The sequence below is a fragment of the Cetorhinus maximus genome, chromosome 15 (genome assembly GCF_964194155.1).
Source record: "Cetorhinus maximus chromosome 15, sCetMax3.hap1.1, whole genome shotgun sequence".
NCBI lineage: Eukaryota > Metazoa > Chordata > Chondrichthyes > Lamniformes > Cetorhinidae > Cetorhinus > Cetorhinus maximus.
This window is the reverse complement of record NC_135893.1, coordinates 27,092,307-27,113,146: the sequence shown is the minus strand read 5'-3', so window position 1 is coordinate 27,113,146 and position 20,840 is coordinate 27,092,307. Positions and strand designations below refer to the sequence as shown.

Genomic DNA, 20,840 nt, shown 5'->3' with positions numbered 1-20,840 from the left:
TGACAGGATGTTGTCAAAAAGTGATCAAGAAGTTTCCCCTCCTCCCTGCTCCCTTTCCCTCCATGGGTGCAGAGTGTGTTTGTAGTGCCCCTGCAAATGCTCTTGTGGAGGCAGGCTAATCTGGCACAGATAGAATCAAACCTGCGACATTCCTACCCTGTGCAGCTCACCTACTCAACTGCCTTAACCAGCTGGGACAGGATTGCAATGTTGTTTTAATAGATTTACATAATTAAGAAAGTTGCATTCCAGTATGTTGAATTAGGTTGCAGTAAGAACTAGATGTGCGTTGACTTTTTACATAGATTTTATGCCTATTTGTCTTAAAAGGCTGGGAGAGAAAATGTATTTGCATGTGTTGCAGTCGCTGTGACACTGGCTCGATATTTATGGGTAGGATGCAGGGGAGACCATCGGTATCTGAAGAACCCGGAGGGACCATGGAGATCCTGCCAAACTTAACAGCAAAACCTCATTACCTGTGTTTTGTTCTGTCTCTTCCCTGACAGATGGCCGGGTAGGAAGGAGACCCTTGGGGAGGGCCCCTGGAAATTAGGCAGTTGTGGGGGTAAGGGGTGAATCAGTGATTGGGGTTTGTGGTAGGGTTGCAGGAGGAGGAGCTTGGCGATCAGCAGAGGGAAGAGAAGCTGCGATCAGCAGAGGGGAGGCCGAAGGCTTCATTGAGGAGCTGGGAGAAACATTCCTACTTGAGAAAACCCACACAGCAGCAGTGAATTTTAAGGCAAGCTCCCTATTGCACCGTGGGTGCCTAATTTGAAAATGTTAATTATGTTCCAGCCTCTTGATGATGAGACACTCAGACACCACAATATCTACTGCTGTTTTAAAAAAAAAGGTGGTGGGTGCATGTGTGCCATGTTGGGATATGTTCTCTTTATTTAAGTCTTTAAGTTCTGCCTCTCCCCTACCCTCTCCTGCCTGTTGTTAGGGATGGTGGCCCAGTATGTTTGCTTATGGTTGTGTATTATGTTGGAATTGGTTGAATATAGGCATTTGTTGGTGAGACTGCAGGCATTTGTGTTGGAATTGATGTAATTGTATTAGGTAGACTTAGGTGTGTGTACTGACATCTCTGGATGCATTGGGAGTAGCTTTGAGAAGCATTGGATCCCGAACCTTGAATTGGGATGAGTGCAGTTGTTGCACGGGCCAATGTATGTGCATACTAGGGTTTCCAACTGTGATATGACATATTCAGGAAGGTTTCATCATATTGTATTCAGCCTCTCGATGGTGGGACACTTGGATGCAATGATATATGAACTGCGCTGCCTCCATATGCACCCTTCATTGGTGCATCCGATACATTCATCCCTGCAAACTACTAATTGGAAAGCAGACCGGTTCTTCCTTACCAATTGGAAAATTCTTGACTATCACTCAAACATCCTTTTTGCTCATGTCTAATATTTTTATAACTGATAAACAAAGGAATGGAAAAAGTACACAATTTCATTTAAATGTCCAATGAATTTCCTCCTGGGTTGTTTTGCGGCAGTGTCTGGGAGATTGGTCTTTCATTCCTGGAGACTCCAGGACAATATGGGACGATTTGCAACCCTAGTGTGTCTACCTGCATACGTGCATGTGTGTGACTATATAGGGGTGTTTAGTCATATTGGACAGAGGAAGATAGGGTTGGAAGTATGTCATCGTTACAGCCTACTGCACAAAAAGGGAGTAGATTTTATTTATGTACACCTAACTATGCCACATTTAAATAAAAAAACAGTCCTGTTCCTGAAAAGGCAAAAGTCCAATAACAGAAAGATTTCTTAAAAGGAATATAATAGGAGTTAACCTTGAGGGAGAGCTTTATGTATTAATTTATTCCCAGGATAACACTAACTTGACACATATTACATGAGTATCATTAATACGTTGTTTGTGGGAGAAGCCAAAAGAAATCTCGTGGCATTGGCTGATGTGTCTTAACAGTGTGAGGCATCATTAAATAAAGCAAATAGGATGTTATTATTGTGCCGAACGGAATCCCCACAGTTCATGCTGAAGCTATATAACGTCCTAATCAGGCTTCAGCTGAGGAATTGCACACAATTCTGGTCACTGTGACATAACGGTCGCATAGAGGCAGTGCAAAGAATAACAACGAGGTGGTCCTAAGTGTGAGAGGAAGGAATTATGAAGAAAGATATAAGATCTTAATGTTCTTCACCTTTGTAAAGAGATGCCTGAGGGAACCTTGCAGATACGGGATAATCTAAATCCAAAAGAGTGCTTTCAGATGTGGCAGAGCAGCAGTATAACAGGACACGGATTCTGTGTCTGTGTCTGCACTGTGAAGGGCAGTTTTCGGTTAGACGTCCGGAAGTATTTATTTGCGTAATGGTGATCAATAGTTGGAATGGGTTTATACAAAGAATGGCTGAGGTCAGGTCCACTGTATTAATTTAAGAAACAGCCAGATATTACAATCTGGAGATGCTAAGGTTGGTACTCTAGAACAATAAATTGAAGTGGGCTGAAATGATTTGGATCTAGATTAATTTTTGCCTTAGCAGCAGATGGAAGGAAGACTGAAATGTTTGGCATCAATGTGAATCGATTCCTTAGGTAGCCCTTAAATTAGAGATGGAATGATGCATTCAGACAGTTTTGTCGATACTGTGCTGTTAAAGGAGCACGGCTAGCAAATATTAAGAACTTAGTGCCTGGCTGCCTCATTGGGTATGAATACTGTACGTTAGGCTATATAAACCCGAAAGTCCTGCGATTAGTTCCTGGTTGGTATTGTAGCAAAAGGGTGTTCGGCATAGCAAGGACGAATGTGGAACTGGAGATCAGTACCACCCACATTATGATGTAGAGTAACATGATAGTAGACTATGTGTAGAGAGAGTCTATGAGAATTTGGCTTGAAGATGGCAGTTAGGTAGGGCTATACCTAATATATGTATACAGTTTATGTTCAGTCCCACAAGCTTGGTCAGGTGGGCAGAGCAGTGGCAAATGGAATTCAACCCAGAAAAGTGCGAGGTAATGCACTTGGGGAGGGCTAACAAGGCAAGGGATTACACTCTGAATGGTAGGATCAGAGAGACCTTGATGTGAATATCCACAGATCCCTGAAGGTAGCAGGACAGGTAGATAAGGTGGTTAAGAAAGCATATGGGATACTTGCCTTTATTAGCCAAGGCATAAAATACAAGAACAGGGAGGTTATGCTGGAACTGTATAAAACGTTGGTTAGGCCACAACTGGAGTACTGCGTGCAACCCTGGTCATCACATTATAGGAAGGATGTGATTGCACTGGAGAGGGTGCAGAGGAGGTTTACCAGGATGCTGCCTGGGCTGGAGGGCCTGAGCTATAAGGAAAGATTGGATAGGCTGGGGTTTGTTTTCCTTGGAGCAGTGAAGGTTGAGAGGGGACCTGATAGAGGTGTATAAGATTATGAGAGGCATAGATAAGGTGGCTAGGAAGGTACCTTTTCCATTAGTAGAGGGGTCAATAACCAGGAGGCATAGATTTAAGGTAAGAGGTAGAAGGCTAAGAGGGAAGTTGAGGAGAAATGTTTTCACCCAGAGGGTGGTGGGAGTCTGGAACTCACTGCCTGAAATAGTGGTTGAGTCAGAAACTCTCGTAACATTTAAAAAGTATTTAGATATTCACTTGCATTGCCATAGCCCTCAGGGCTATGGGCCAAGTGCTGGAAAATGGGATTAATGTAGTCAGATCTTTGTTGATCAGTGTGGACACGATGGGCCGAATAGCCTCCTTTTGTGCTGTAAACGTCTAAGAATCTGAGTCCTCCAGACTGCTTAGTGAGACATCAAACAACTTTGCAACATGGTGGTAGCTAATGAATGAACCCAGAACCCCAGAGAATTTGGCGAGGGGCCCTAGAACCTGAAAAAGCAAAGGAACAACATCCTGACCTGACTGGAGTGCACCTGAACTGAAGCCACAACTGGAGACTGCCTAAAATGAAGCTGCATTGCAGATGTGGAGGCTGTAAGGGCAGAAGAAAAATACTCTATGCAGCTAAAGGAGTATATAGAGGCACATGGAGGTCCATTGTGAGTCCCCATCTAGCCAGATCACAAGGTTGAGCAGCAAACAAAAAACAGGATTCAGTACAAAGGCTGAACTAGCCTTTAACAGTATTCAGGGCATTGATCCAGCAGAGCAATCTGTTTGTTTAATCACCACAGCCAGCCCAGGCCCAGGATTGATGCCATACCATTTGACAACCGAGCTCCGTTGAAGAAAAATTTTTAAAACCTCAGCCAGAGCCGGGAATTGCCTTTTAATGGAATACTCCGAAAATGTTCTAAAGGACCCAAACCTTCGATTTAAAGATTTGCTGCAAAAAGTCAATCCCTTTGAAATCAGGCTTGCAATCGCAGTGGGAGCCCACCAAAACCTGACAAGCATGGGAAGAAGAGGAAAAAAAATGGTTACTGCAACATCGTCTTTAAAACAGACACAACATTTAAAACTGTGCTCCCCTGTGCTGAACGACAGTGGATAATAAATCAACACTACCAGATCCAGTTTGGGCTGAGACAAGGGCCAAACCAGGTACAGAATTGGGGGCTTTGGTGAAAAAGATTTTCAAGATACATGATAGCTTCAAGATTAGACGAGAAGACAGAGGCTGAACAAGTGAATACACTACTGTACTCAGTAGGCTTGATTGCTGATGACATCATTGAGAGGCAAGGAATAAATGAATCTTCAGATAAGTTTGAAGAGTTTCTGAAATCCTTCGATTAAATTTTAGAGCGAGCAAATTTCAATAAGCGAGCCCAGCAGCCTGGAGAACCTGTTGACTGTTTCATAAATGAGTTATACAGATTGGCTGAAGGCTGTGGCTACAGCAACCTTAAGAGCTCATAAGACAATGAGTAATAGTCGGAGTGGCTGATAATTCCCTTTTGGACGTGCTAGGCAAAAGAAGATCTGATCCTAGAAAAAGCCTTCCAAATATTCAGGCAGTCTGAAGTCCGCCAACAACGATAGCCCATTTTACATGTTGAAGTTAAACCATGGTATAGGGCAACTCCAACTCATAAAGCAACAAAAGGGCATGGAGACTCCAGACCAAGGATGGCAATACCCAAACAGACCACAAGATGGTGGGTGACCACGCCAGCATTGTGAAGCCAAATGACTTCACAGGTAAGAGCAATGCCCAACAATCTCTGTGCAGTGCTTCAACTGCAACTGGCTGGGACACTTTGGAAAGCTGTGTAAGTCTAGGACCTCGAGACTTGGAGAATACCAAAACAGTCAATGAGATTGAGGTACTACACCAGGACAAAGTCCAACCATTCTCTTTGGGTGAGATCAAGGATCTTGGATTCTCCTTTTGGAATGTTGACATCTCTAAATGGTCACCTCACCAATTTCAAATTAGACATGGGAGCCACTGTTAAGGTTCTCTCAGACAAGGAACTGTGGCAGAAAGACCTCTGGTTATGAACGACAGACAAATCACTCTATAGTCCTGGAGGAATGTGACTTCCGGGTGCAGGCATAACCTAGAACCATTCCGGTATGGTCACGAGCAAATATGCAAAATTTTGTATGTCATCTAAAACCAATCCTTTTCTCTCTGAAGCGGGGATGCCTGTGTGGCCCTTAACCTCCTCAAAACGGCAGAAGACGTCAAAGCAACCTCTGTCATCAACTACAGGGAACAGCAGGTTCCTGTGAGGTCCACCAGTTATAGATACTTTCAACTGGGACTTCATCTCTAACTTGTCTTCACTCTGCAGAGCCGGTTAATCCAACTCCTTCGCAGATGACGGCAGAAGCTCCTCTTCGGTTGGATCAGCCAAACCTTCAGATGAGCCCCAACATACTTTGAGCAGTAGGTGCACAGGAGAATGATGAGCCCCAATCTCGGAGCCCAACAGTTGCTGGCACACGACCAGCGAAAACCACAGCAATGAAGCTGCAGTCATTATCTGAAACACACAGCAGTAAGTCAATGCTGGAGCAGGAGAGCAGTGACCACCAACTCATCAAAGCACACCTTAGTGAGTCACAAGGGTGCAGAAGTGAACATGGTGTGGCAATGGAAGCCGAACTGTAGGTTGAGCTCATGGATGAGGGATGCTCAAACATGAGGGAGAGACACCTTCTATTCCCCGGAAGATCATTGCGAACACCACAGAAAAAGAAAGCCCAAGTCCACTCCATGAATGAACGAGTGAATATTCCCTTTGGGAGGAATGGGACAAACCCACGGTGCCTAAACAAAGCAGACGTGTTGTTGATAAAGAGAAATTCAACTCGGAGGAGCGCAAAAAGCGAATCAGATGGAGACAGCCAAGTGCCAGAAATATGGAATACTACGATTTCAACTCCAAACCAACATGGTCTGCTCAAAGCAACTAAACTCACCACTCCTCCAAACAGGACAAAAATGAGATCTGGAAGAATATTCAAGCCTCCAGACCGTCTGAATTTATAAAGTCAGAGACTTGGGTGTGGGTGGGGGCGGATGCGGGGTGGGGGGAGAAGGGGTAGCATGTAAAAAAAGATTGTTTTGTAAATATATTGGGTCAAGATTTGGGGGGAGGTGTAGAATAAGGGTGTTCGACATAGCAAAGGTTAATGTGGGACTGGAGAACAGTACTGCCCACATTGTGATGTAGAGAGAATCTGAGGGAATTCAGCATGAAGAAAGCACCTAGATAGCACCATACCTTGGAGATAGTTTTATAGTTGTGTGTTAACAATAAACAGTTTATGTTCAATCACACAAGCTTCCAGACCTCTCAGTGAGACACCAAACAACCTTGCAACAGGTGTTAGCTGGTCTTAGCTGAGGAAGCAGTGAAAATGTGCCTCAGCACCTCTGGGTAGGAACGGGATAAATCAGCTCGAGTCCCTTCTCATTATTCAGTGATCCCTGCTGGAGAGCATCTGTGTGTGGATCATATCCAGTTGTTAATTTCCCCGCTGTCCTTGATCAAATGGCCTGTGCCATTCACAGTCTGGATTTGCCTATGTAGAATGGCCACTTAGGAGAGGTGCTCACTGCTACAGGGAACACGGAACATCCACCCAATATTGAATCAGTACATTCAGGAAAGAAGAAAAATTGATGGCTGGGTGCGTACTTTCCTCTTCATGTCAAAATATTTTAAGATAATAGAAAGTTCAGATAGAAATTGTACCCTCCCCCTCTTGCCGTTCTTCCTTTGGAGCCTCTTTAGGTATGTGTTTGACGCAGTCCTTTCCTGAACACTGGTAGAAACGGCCATAAATCAGGGACAAAACAGCAGTTCTAGCCAACTTCTGACAATCATCATAGGAATCATAGAAGTAAAATCAAAACATGTAGACTAGGAATCTACCCCTCATGGCATCTGGATTCTTGAAAACCCTTGAACACAGGAGGAGCCTAGGCTGAGCCAGTACCCATTACGATAAGAAACAAACAGACACATTTTCCTCCTTCACTCTACAAACAGGCTATATCTTTTGCCAAGTCTAAATGCAGACAGACGGCTGCAGAGGTTAGTGTAAGGAGGAGGGGAGTCGATGATGGCTCGAGTTCTGGCTGTTAAAATTTGATAAACTTTCCACAAATTCTGTTAGAAATTCTGGAACCTGCACCCTATCCTGCACACCAATCCTTACCAGCCCTCAGTGACCGTCAATATCTCTGTATCCCACTAAATGGATGAGATGTTAAAGCAAGGCCCTATTTGCCCTCTCAGATGGACACAAAAGACCCCATGGCATTATTAGAAGAACAGGTGTCCTGGCCAATATTTACCCAGCAGTCAACATCACTAAATAATTATTACATTACTATTTGTGGGCAAATTGACTGCTGCATTTCCTACATTACAACAATGACTACTCTTCAGAAGTACTTAATTAGTCATAAGGGACTTTGGCACATCCTTAGGATGTGAAAATGCTGCATTTTTTATTCTTATTCTTATTCTTTCATTGATTTCAAAATATTCAACCTTGTTTGCAAATCAGCCAGTGGCCTCCCTCTACTGTATTATTACACAATTCTCCATCTACATATATCTTCTGCTCTTCCGGCTATGGCCTTCTGCATGTTTGCATGCAACTCTCTCTCAGCTCCATCACTGGTGGCAGAACCTTCAACCACCGTATTCTGGGACTCATTCCCTAATTTCTGAAGCTTGTTGCTTCTCTCCCACCTCTTATAAAATTGCCTCTTCAGCCTTGGCAACCATATTTCTGTAAAAGGACCTTGGGACATTTCGTTGAGACAAGTGCCCCATAATGAATGCCTCCACAACATAAGATGGAAAATCAGACCTTTGGTACCCAGTTTGTATTTTAATGAAAGAACGTGTGTGCGTGTGCTTGTGGACAGCACTTGTTGCCCACCCCTAATTGCCCTTGAACTGAGCGGAATTCCACACCATTTCAGAGGGCATTTAAGAGTCATCCACATTGCTGTGGGTCTGGAGTCACATGTAGAATCATAAAGTTTACGGCACAGAAAGAGCCACTTGACCCATCATGTCTGCACCAAAAAAGAGCCACCCAGCCTAATCCTACTGCCCGGCATTCCACCAGCTGCCATGGTGGGCTTTGAACCCATGTTCCTAGATCATTAGCCTGGGCCTTTGAATTACTCGTCCAGTGACATTACCACTATGACACAGTCTCCCCATGTACTGCTTTTTTAGTGGCCAGGTGTTCCAAAGCACATCTCAATATATAAAGAAATTGAGCAGCCAGTTTGCACACCACAGAATTATTACAGTGCAGAAGGAGGTCATTCGGCTCATAATGTCTGCACCGGCTCTCCATATGAGCAATTCACTTGGTTCCATTCTCCCGCATTCTCCCTGTAACCCTTGCACATTCTTCCTTGTCAGATAACAGTCTAATTCCCTTTAGAATGATTCGATTGAACCTGCCTCCACTATACTCTCAGGCAGCGCATTCACGGAATCACAGAATTGTTACGGTGTAGAAGGAGGCCATTTGGCCCATCGTGTCTACACTGGCTCTCTGAGCATTTTAACTTAGTGCCAATCTCCTGCCTTTTCCCTGTAACCCTGCACATTGTTTCTATTTAAATAATCATCCAATGCCCTCTTGAATGCCTCAATTGAACCTGCCTCCACCACACTTCCACGCAGTGCATTCCAAACCCTAACTACTCGATGTGTGAATAAGTTTTTTCTCACCTCGCATTTGCTTCTTTTGCAAAACACTTTGAAACTGTGCCCTCTGGTTCTCGATCCGTATATGAGCAGGAACAATTTCTCCCTATCTACTCTGTACAGAACCCTCATGGTTTTGAAAACTTCTATCAAGTCTCCTCTTAGCTTTCTCCTCTCCAAGGGAAACAGTCCCAACTTCACTAATCTTTCCTCATAACTGATGTGTCTCATCCCTGGACCCATTCTCGTAAACCTCTTCTGCACTCTCTCCAATGCGTTCACATCCTTCCTATAGTTTGGCGACCAGAAGTGTACACAGTACTCCGGCTGAGGTCTGACTAGTAAACAGCTCTCTCTATCTGTCCTGCCACCTTTAATGACTTATGTACATATACACCCAGGTCTCTGTGCTCCTATGTACTCTTTAGAATAGTATCCTTTATTTTATACTGTCTCTCCATGTTCTTTGTACCAAAGTGTATCACCTCACACTTTTCCGCATTGAACTTCATCTGCCACCTATCTGTCCACTGCACCAATGCGTCAATGTCCTTTTAAATATCTACACGGTCCTCCTCACTGTTTACAATTCTCCCAAGTTTTGTGTCATTTGCAAACTTTGAAATTGTCCCCTGCACAACAAGACCTAGATCACTTTTACATATATATCAGGAAAAGCAAGGGTCCCAATACTGACCTCTGGGGAACTCCACTACAAACCTTGTTCCAGCACAAAAATGACCCATTAATCATTACTCTCTGTTTCCTATCCCTCAGCCAATTTTGTATCCGTGTTGCTACTGTCCCTTTTATTCCATGACCTATAACTTTCCTCACAAGTCTGTTGTGTGGCACTGTATCGAACTCCTTTTGGAAGTCCATATACACCACATCAATGGCCTTTCCCTCATCAACCATGGCATGAATGTTACTTGCCACTTGTTAGCCCAAGCCTGGATATTGTCCAGGTCTTGCTGCATTTGGACATGGACTGCTTCAGTATCTGAAGAGTCACAAATGGTGCTAAACATTGTGCAAACATCAGTGAACATCCTCAATTCTGACCTTATGGTGGAAGGAAAATCATCATTGAAGTAGCTGAAGATGGTTGTGCCTAGGACACTACCCTGAGGAATTCCTGTAGTGATGTCCTGGAACTGAGATGATTGACCTCCAACTACAGCCACCTTCTGAGGAGCACTGTGCAGGAGAATGCTGTGGAAGTCAAGTGTGTGGGGGTTGTCATGCCATTCACCTTTCCTGCCCTTAGAACGATTTCAAATAGAGATGAGATGGATGCCCAATTAATGTTTTTTAATGACATCAGTCGAGGTAGGAATGTTAAGCAGAAGCTCCCTTCTCTAGTGAATCGACTTTCACACCCAGCTGAGCTACAAGAACAGACAAATTGGGCCTCACCACTAACTGGAATGACAGAGGCAAACGTAGTATCAACCGATAAAAGCTGACACTTTTAGGAATTTTTGTTCTTCCTAGTCAAAATTTAGAATGTCTGCTTCAAAACAGGATAGGTGACAGTTTTAAATGACTGTTAAGATAATGGACCATACCTTCCTCGGACAACGGTGGGGTGGGGAGGAATTTGGACATCGGCAGGGGAGTAAGGGTGAGGTTGGACATCGGGGGAGGGGTGGTCTGATATCAGGGGAGGGGTAGGGGGTGTCATATCATGAGAGAGGTAGGGGGTGTTGGACGTCATGGAGGGGGTGGTGGGAGGGTGAGGTTCGGACATTGAGGGTTGGGGGGTCAGAGGTCGGGAGGGGGGGAGGTAAGGCCTGCGAGGGGTTAGGAGAGGTCAGTGGCCCAGTCTGGGGGGAGGGGGGTGGTCAGGGGGTGGGGTAGTTGTGCCTTTCTGGGTGAGGGGAATCGCGGGTCGTGGGGGGGGGAATCCCATAGGGAGTCGGGTGGGGATTATTGTTTTGGGGAGCGTAGTCGGAGCATGGTGGAGACGCGGAGACCCCTGAGGGGTTTGGGATGTAGGGAAGCCCCGTGTGGGGCTCGGCCTGTGTCTTTACAATAGTTATCCAAAGTTAGAAGAGGCTTTAATTCTTCTAACTTTTTTTGAGTAGCAGTTTGTGTAACACAGCCAGAACCATCCTAAGTTTGTGATTTAAATCGCATTTTTGGATGTTTTCCAGAACCAGGCAATTTCCCAAAGGAAGTTTGCACTTCTGGGCAATTGCTGGGCAAACCCTTACCTTTGAAGTTTGAAGAAGGGTTCCCCAGTGCATCTTTGGGGTACCTCCCCAAATCCAATGGGGAGCTTGGAAGTTATGACCAAAATAATGCGGTGTTGCTTCAAAGGCAAATTACTCATGTCCACCACCTGATAGAGCTGTGGAGGTATGAATGTTTCACTCTCACCCTCCCTGGCATTGGTACCAAGAACTCCCACTTAATATAAGCCCTGCAGTTTGAGAGGGGGTCTACAATGTTTACTGCCTGGTGGAATATTTGGGTAACTGATCCTTTCCTGCATAGGCTGGTGATGCATTTTTCACTTACTCGCTTGTGGGGACCTTGCCAGTGATCGAGGAAAGACAAGTATTTGAAGCATTTTGTGTGCACCGTTTATCAGTTATACCAAATTTCATGTCATATGTGGTATGAATGCAGTTGTGTACATGGTAACTGAACTCTCAGGCTACTGGTTCGGACAGGGGAGAGATGATAGGATGGTTTCCCTTTTTTTCCACCAATTGACTGACTGGAGACAGAGATGTGTTTTAACCCCTTGAGTGCTGTAACTCTCAAGAACAGATAAAACACAGATTTTCTCGTAAGTTTTGTACTTGCAACAACACACACACACACACACACACGTGATTACAAAGGGTCAAGCATGCACTTCGGTCCTAAGAGTCCAAAACTTGATTATCACCCTTGATTCTCTTGAGTTGCAGTCTTGAAACCTTGCAGGCCGATGATTTCCTTTTGGTTCACTGAAGAAATGGAGGTTGGAAGTTTCTGATGATAAATTCACAGTGGCTTACAGGTTTCTGGCTTCACTGCAGTTGAAAACCTGTAGTGAAAACCTGGCTTTGTTCTTCAAATTGTTAGGTAAAAGCTCACCCCAATTCTCTGCCTGCTGATGGGTCCTAGGCAGGGTGCTTCCTTTGCTAATCTGCATCTGTTCCCTCTCATTCTCTCTGCTCCCAAAAATGTGTCGGAATAAATGTTCCTCATCAAAATTTCTGCCAGGTGATCATAGTATCTGCTTTTCGTTATCCACACAAGTGGTCTCTGATGACTTGACCATTGGCATACAATAGTGTTTGAGTTTGAGTTTCATCCATTTGTATCTCCTTGTGATAGAATGGTTTCTTTTTGCACCCATTCAGTGGAGTTCCATTCTGAAGCCAAGTTGTCTGCAAGTTCATATAGCAGCCATTAATCCATAAGGAAAGGTTTGTTGCATTTTAATGTTTTCTCAATGAAATATCCCTAAAGGTCTTTTGCATTTTAATGTCCTGTCCGGACAAGCAGGCTAGCTTCCAGCCTGGTGTAGTTTCATGTATATTGACAGAAAAGGAAAGTTCACCTGACCTCTCAACTCCATTTTGATTCAAAGCAGAGTGTCCCTTCTCCATTTTGTTTTAAAAGTAAACCGTCCATTTTCCAGAAATCCGTGAGTATAACTGTGTGGGCAAGACACTGTATTCAAGAGGCGGTTCTATAGTATCAATGCAGCATGAACAAAGGCAGTTGAAACCTTGGTTAGTGACTGATTTCTAACTCCCCACCAGAAATTCCATGGGCTTTCTCTGCTTTGCTTTGTGTTAGAGGCAATTGAACAAGGTTAACGCCCTCACCTCAGATCAGAAGGTCTTGGGTTGAAGTCTGTTCAGAGAGTTTGAGCTCATGGGTGGGATTTTCTGGCCTTGCATGCTGCCAGGGTCATCCGGTCCTGCTGAAAGTCAATGGACTTTTGGCTGGACTGCCACATCCCCCACGGCGCTACTGCCATGGCGTGATTGGAAAATCCCAGCCCATAATTTAGATCAACACTTAGAGGGAGTACTGAGGAAATGCTGGATCATCACAGATCTTCTCATTTGGATTTTGACTTTAAACCAAGGCCTTATCTACTGATTTTGATAGATATTAAAAACCCATAGCATGATTTGAAGCAGAGCAGGATATGCTCTTAATGCCCTGGCCAACATTCCACCCTCAAACCGGTACTAACCAAAACAAATTGATTGTTCATTCATCCCATGGCTGCCACATTTTTCCCCTATAACATGTGACCATGCCTTTGCTCAGAGAGTGGTTAGAATGTGACAGCACCACACAGAGTGGTTGAGGTGAGTAGCACGGATGCATCTAGGTAAGTACATGGGGGAAAGAGGAGTAGAAGGAAATGTTGATTGGATAAGATGAAATAAGATGGAAGGAGTCTCATGGGAAGCATAAACATTGGCATAAACTGTTGGATTGAATGGTCTGTTTCTGTGCTGTAAAATTCTGTGTAATATACTTTAAATTAATTCACGGGTTTGGGCAAGTTCTAAGGGCTGTACTTTTGCTACTGAGGTGGGTGATTTGAGTTGGGTAATTTCCTGACTTGCCCGATCCACCCCAGTTAAAAAAAAAGTACCCCAAATGTGTGATTTTCACTCCAGTAGGGGTGGGATGGAGTTGGGCTCGCTGACCCCAGAAGCAGAGCATAGGCAGACACAGGGGTGAGAATGGTACCAAGGGAGGCTGGTTATAAGGTGCTTGTTGGTTCTCTGGGACCTTGTTCCCAGTTGTTTCAGAAGCTATTAGGCCCTCCAACCCTCACCCTTTGCATTTCCCCCTCTCTCCCAAACCCCCACCCCTGCCCATGGCCCCTCATATCCTACATGCCACTTCCATAGCCAGTCACCCAGTATCCACCATGGGCAGACCTCACGAGCCATGTGGAAATTTAAATAATAAACTTATTCAGTTCTCACTGCTACACACTTGATAGTGAAAGAGCCCATTCAAAACTTTTAAATCTATTCAAATGGTTAATTTTGTATAGAATCAAAACTTCTATCAGACCCCACATCAAAGACAAGTAATTATTTAATAGCTTCTTTAAACTGTCAATTAAACTGTGAACTCAGAACCCCCTGAGATAATTGAAGCTTGTGAAGCTCAGTCAAGCATTCATAATGACCTAATAATAGCCCTTGGGGAAATGTCAACAAAGAACTAGGTTGAAAGTCGGCACAAACAGATGCTATTTTTTCCCCAATCTGCTGTAGATGGCATGTCAATCAAAGCAGTCCAGCAGAGAGATTTTTTAAAGTTGCGTGACAGCTGCAGTCTGTTCTCTTTTAATGTTTGAAATTTTTAAAAATTCCATGCTCTTTAACTTTCTGACAGCAATGCAGATCTTATCCACCCTTCAAGAGCGTTTATATCTCCTTCATCAATTCGTGACTCCCACACTGTGGTTTAAGGCCCTTGCAACAGCCAAAACGGGATCTGTTTAAAGGCAGCATTGAGTTCAAATGGCTCTGCTGACCTCAGGTTTCCTTCTGTGTGAATCCCGCCCCTCCCTCTTTCCCCTACCGGCAAAAAGTGGATCTGTCAGAAATGGGAACAGGACTTGCTTATCCAGGACAGTTTTAAAGGTCCGTAGAGTCTTCCCGACTCTGCAAAAATCCACCCCTAAGCATAATTAATCTTTGGTTGAACCAGGACATGAGCAGCTTGGAAATATTTGAAGCGATATATGTGACTAATTCAGTTTGTCCTACAGGCAAGGTGGCTCCTGAAAATGTAAAGTGCGTTACACCCGGTTTCATAATTGCTTGGAGCTTTATTAAGATAAACTACATACACTCTACACTCTACATACCATTAATTAATACATTTAGCTTGGCGTTATGAATTATATTTTGCATGTGATTTTCTGTGACTCATCACTTATATCATAGCCATGTTTTGAAATGTTAGATTGCTTATAGTGTACATAGCCATCTGGAGCAAGGTTGCCTTCAAATACCTACTCCCAGTTCTGCAATTCACCAACATTGTTAGCTGTGGTCCAACTGTAAAACGTTAAGCCCTTTTACATTGTCATTGTATTCTGGTTGCGAGAGAACAGTATCAAGCTGCCTTCATATGCCACTTCCTTGTATTATTGTCCTTCTCCTCCGCTCCCTTATAGGCTCAAAAGGATGTCAATGTGAAAGTTGGAACCCAGACTTTGATATGTGAATGGACCATCTTTCATTTTTCTGAATCAGCCTCCAACAGGACCCTGCAAGCCAAGAGAAACAAAATAGATGATTTGACTCTACTTCTTTAATTAAAAACCAGTTTAAGCTTCGCCCTGAATCGAGCCCAAAAATTGTGAATGCTCGGGCCACAATACAATTAAATGTCGCGTTAAGTTGGGAGGCAGAGTGGGAGACTCAGGAAATAATGGATTTTTGTTACTGTTGGTTGTTGCAGGATAACTGTGTCAGATCTGCGTATAAGGAGTTATGTGCTCCGTGTACAGGAGCCAAACAAAGGCGCTTCTGCATCAAACTGGTTCTAAATGGCAACTTTTGCTGATGTAAGAAAGAAACCCTTTGTATATTAAATATATTAATAATATAGTAGGATGGTTTCCGTGTCAGTTTAATGACTTTGGCCTGGAATTTAACTTGGAGATCTACCATTCTAATGCCGTAACACTCTCAATACTGGAAGCCTCTCTTGCCCCATCCAAAGCCATTGATGCTCAAATGGTGCAGCTGGAATGAGGAGGGGGTTTAATCCGGAAGCTCCAGATACTGGGAGTTAATGTTTCCCTGATTCAGAAGCCACCTATTGTACCACTGGAGGGTGGTGCACTGAGCAGGTAAAAGGATTGGCATCCATATGGGTGTAACTGAGGACTCCAGGTGAGACACATCAGTCCTTTTTATTAAAAAAAAGATGATCTTTTCCATAAGAGGAAGAGGGCAGCTCAATAGGGACTCGAGGGATGCCCTGATTGCCCCCTGCTCTGATGGTAAACAAGCCTTTCTGGTCACATGAGGTAAATGAATGCCGGAGATATGAGTGGTATGGACACCGACTGGGCCCATGTAAATCTGCCCTCCTGATGACCCTGCTAACTGTGCTGGGGTCAGTGCTGGAGGATGCAATCTGGCACTGCTACCAGGATCGCAGCCCACAGATTTTCAGGGCAGATGTTTCCCTGGCCTGTTTTGACGCAGATAGAAGCTGTTTATTTGCTCACATTTATTTTGGAAGTTACCTAATTGTGCAAGACCCTCCAGTCTCGGATGCTTTCTGTTGGGTTTGTGCCTGAATTTTTTATTCATGTTGCAAATACAAAGAGTTTTCTCCTTGAGATTTTGTAGCTATGCAATTAATAAATATCACCAGTGTTGCCCGACATCATGGCTGTTGGATGTGACAGTGGGCTGTAGGCTTAATGATTGTTGGGTTTATAAATGGCACACTCAGAAATAAGTAAAATGTAAACCAGCCACCAAAAGTCTGATTTTTTTTTTCCCCCCAAAACAGAATTCCCTTATGTGTTTTGTGATGTTGAGGCTTTAAGATATTGAGGCTTCAGAATAAATTTTCATCAGCACTAAAGCCAACATTGAACACCAAGCCATCATCCTGTCCCTCCTTATCTAGCTTTGGACTTCCCAAAAGGCCACCTTGCTTGTGTATAATCAGTAGCTGTTGCACTCCAGATAATGACGATAGAAGTCTTGTTTCAACAACCATCTGGACCAATTTTGCAAGATGTTTATCATTGAAAGGTGTCTTTACGTTGATAGAGTCCAGCCAAACACAAGTACCTGGTTCTTCTACCATTTGACTCCCAAGCAATCTTCAGGGAACTGACTGCAGTTCACCTCATGAAGATGTGAGTCCATTGGGTTTCATTAATGGAGGTATTGAGTATAAAAGCATGGAAGTTTTGCTAAACCTTCTGGTTAGGCCACAACTAGAGCATTACATTCAATTCTGGTCACCACACTTTAGGAAGGATGTGAGGGTCCTTGAGCAGTGCAGAGGAGATTTATCAGAATGATTCCAGGGATGAGGGATTTTAGCTATGAGGTTAGGTTGGAGAAGCTGGGGTTGTTCTCCTCGGAGCAGAGGAAATGAGAGATCTGCTAGTGGTGTATAAGGTTATGACAGGTTTGGATAAGGTAGCCAAAGAAAAGCTGTTTCCATTAGCCATTAGGGATGGGGGGAGAGCAGGTGGGCTGAAACAGGAGTCGGGACCAGTGACCCCGGAATGAATGTGCAGGCTGCCGGGTGCAGAGGCGGGCTGTGCGCAAGGCCTTCCTCTATGTCCTGGCACTGTATTTAAATAAATTATTACAGAACAAAAAACATTCCTCCAGCCCTCACTCCTCAGCTCCCCCCACACTCCCTATGCCTCATCCATGCCAACCCATGTCCCCATCCACCCCCATGGCCTCATCCCCATGCCAACCTAGTACCAACTCATGCCAACCCATGCCCCCCACACCCACCACCCTTTGCCCTCCAGTCCTGCCCCCACCAAGATGGGAAATGCCGGGTTCAGGAGTGGAACTTAGAATTTTCGGCCATTTCCAGGATTTTCGCCACTCTCTGATGTGATGAAAATCATGGCCCTTGGTTTCTGTTTACAAAGTAGAGTGCTGAACACCCAGGAGAGTAGTACAAAAAGAGCACTATCCCAACAGGAGTAAAGAAAAAGTAGTAACTGTCGAAGAATCTAAAGTTTACTACAGTGTTCTATCAAACATGCACAAAAAGCTTTTCCAGCTTATACAAAAAAATTGTGAGAATTGCTGTAATTCTACAATTCACCATCAGGTGGCAGACATTCCACAAAGACCACTCTTTCTATTGCTTGCTCACTGTTGTGAGTGATCCTCGCAATAGATAACTGCACTCAAGACTAGTTGACTAGCGATCTCTTCTAAATTTAATTTTCACTCTTTTTTTCATTTGACCAATTCCTCTGAATATGCTTCCTTGGTGAAATTACACATTAGCTGGATATTCGCCCCATTGCTGTCTGTGGGACCTTGCTGTGCACAAAATGGCCACCTAACAACAGACTTCCAAAATAATGTAATTCACTATTGGGAAGTATTTTGAGATATTTCAAAAGAATTGCAAGAAACCATATATAAGCTCTTTAATGTAATAATTTTATGTACTTCAGCAATGTCCCTCTTAATCACTTTGTTTCTACAAGATAAAACTTAAACTGCTTTAACTTTTCATCCAATTTAAACTTGGACCCAGTCCCACTGCTAAAGTTCATACCAGTTCCAAGCCAAATCAATATATTTTTTTTGCATTGTCACCAAAACTGATTGCGATATCGATTGCCTTAGAAATAAAGAACTTTCAATTGAGAGCATTTTCCATGTCCTCCCCAAAGCACACCCCAAAGCACTTTTCAGCCAATAAAATGTTTTTCAAGTGTGGTCATTGTTGTCATGCAGGAGAATGTGGCATTCAGTTTGTAACCAGAAAGGTCCTGTAAACAGCAATGAGATCATTTGCTTATGTGATGTTGGGTGAGAGATAAATATTGGCCATGGGATTTTACATCCATGTGAGAGGGCAAACAGGGGCCTTGGTTTAATGTCTCACGCTGGTGAAAAATTCCTTTAGAGTTTCTCCTGCAACGTTATGGATAACTTTGCCAGAAGTGTGGCAAAAGTCCTGTTTACATGCGTAAATGGGATTTCTGACACCTCTGGTGAAGTTATGACAACAAAGCTGGAACAGATCTGAGGAAATTATTGGCCATAACATGAAACAATAGCCATTAGGGGAAAAATCAGCTGGGCATCTGTTTTTATAAATCTTTAACACAACAGTTTTTAAAAACAATTGTTTGTTTTATCAGTTTTAATAAGGGTACACTTCAGATATGAGATGAGAAGAGCACAATTTATCTCCCTGCAGAATAACCCCACAACCATGCTGTGGCCTGACGCTCACAGGTGAAGAGAAGTGCTTGCTGCTTCCCTTTGGACTCTTGCACGTACAGTTAGCTGATGGCACTTTTGTCCTGGGTTCTTGAAAGCTTTTATTTGTCATTTGGTCATTTTCTCAGCTCTTTCGCCTGATGTTCACTTTCATTTAAACTACCTGATGTGAAATACTCAAGCACCGTCACATGGTGGGCACACCAGTGCCAGTCTGCCACTTGGCCATTAAAGGCCCCTTGTAATATACTGCGTGCCATTCATTTGTATTCGTTGGCTCGGGTATCAGAGAGCTGTGGAGCATTAATGCAGCATGAAGTTTGAAAAGAAAAATGTGACTGAATCAAATGTTCCTTGATAATAATAGAACACTGCTGTTATCGTTCCTAGTTTAATCGAGCTGTTTATTTCTTTTCAGATCAGAAGGGAGAGGAAATTGAGCTCTGCTTGTCTAGCATGGCTGTGGGTCATACAGTGAGGAAAGAAGAGAATGTGGTACAAGGGGCATCCGCATGCGAAAGTCAGCTAAATGAGGAGGAACAACAATCAAAACCAGGTAAATCCCTGACATGAATGATAACAAAGAGAGAGAGAGTATAATCAGCAGAGCTGACGCAATACAGGTGTTAACTCTTTCACCTTCAGATCATTATCGACAATTTTATTTATATAGTACATTGATTCTTCCACCTCCAATTTGCCGTCTCTTTTGAAGGTTCGAGTTGGGGATATGGTGTTCCTCGGGTTGCAGGAGTTTTCCAAAGGAAGCCTTACATTTATACAGCACCTTGCTTGACCTCAGGAAACCCCAAAGCACCTAAAGGCCAGTGAAGTGATTTTTAGAATTTGAGTCACTTTTGTAATGTATGAAATGCGGCAGCTAACTTGCACACAGGATGCTCCCACTGATAGCAATGTATTAATGACCAGATCATCTCTCTTCGTGATGCTGGTTGCAGTATGGTGCCCAAATACCTTTCTTCTTGTGGAAGCCCAGACAATGTTTGGTGACTGTCAATCAGGCCACTCTTCTCGTGAGCCCCCAAAGCGCTTCCTCATTATGCACACTAAGCAGTTGGAGGACTGCCTTGGCTCCACAAATGCCAATTCCTTGCCACAGATTTTATAGGCAACTGTTTCCTTTGCATAAAGGTTGAGAAAGGCACCTGATCAACGCGATGTTTAATTTCATCTGGGTGCCTGCAGCGATTCCTTTCTCTTTTGAACCTAAGACTGCCACACGGGTCTTGGGCCTTGGTCTGAAGCACAATGGAAAGGCGAAGAAGGAGTGCAAGTGGAGGACCTGAGATGCCTTGCAAATATAACTAGCTTTCACATCATCAGTTGCAGTGTGAGGACGTGGTACGTAAGAAGGTAGGGATATAAGGTAGGTAGGAAGTTGAGTCATACCTCCAGAATTCTTAGGGATCTCATGACTTAATTTGTCGTAGTCACTAATTAGTGATCATTAACATTTTTCATTGGTTAGCTGAGGTTGCACAAACTTCTTGAGCCATTTTCCCCCGTAGCACTCGCTGAAACAGTTGTAAGGTGTTAGGTGTAGTTCGGTAGCTCTTATTAAGGTATTCGTAGTCTTAGGTAGTTCAACAGTAAGTATCTATTAACTGCTAGAAATGATATACATGGGTACAGTAAAGGTCCAAGCTAGGAGCTGCCTCCATGCTTGCTTCTACACACGGCTCTGTCCAACACTACA

General features: G+C 43.7%; 1 protein-coding gene across 1 annotated transcript in view; it reads left to right on the top strand.

The window, feature by feature from the left end:
• The window catches only part of LOC144690565 (rho guanine nucleotide exchange factor 10-like protein), a 173,129-nt gene that overhangs the window by 33,418 nt on the left and 118,871 nt on the right, over positions 1 to 20,840 (top strand). Inside the window, exon 3 of the mRNA XM_078558178.1 lies at positions 19,542 to 19,679. Coding sequence (XP_078414304.1) covers positions 19,542 to 19,679 — 138 coding nt within the window. The remainder of the gene's footprint in view (positions 1 to 19,541; positions 19,680 to 20,840) is intronic.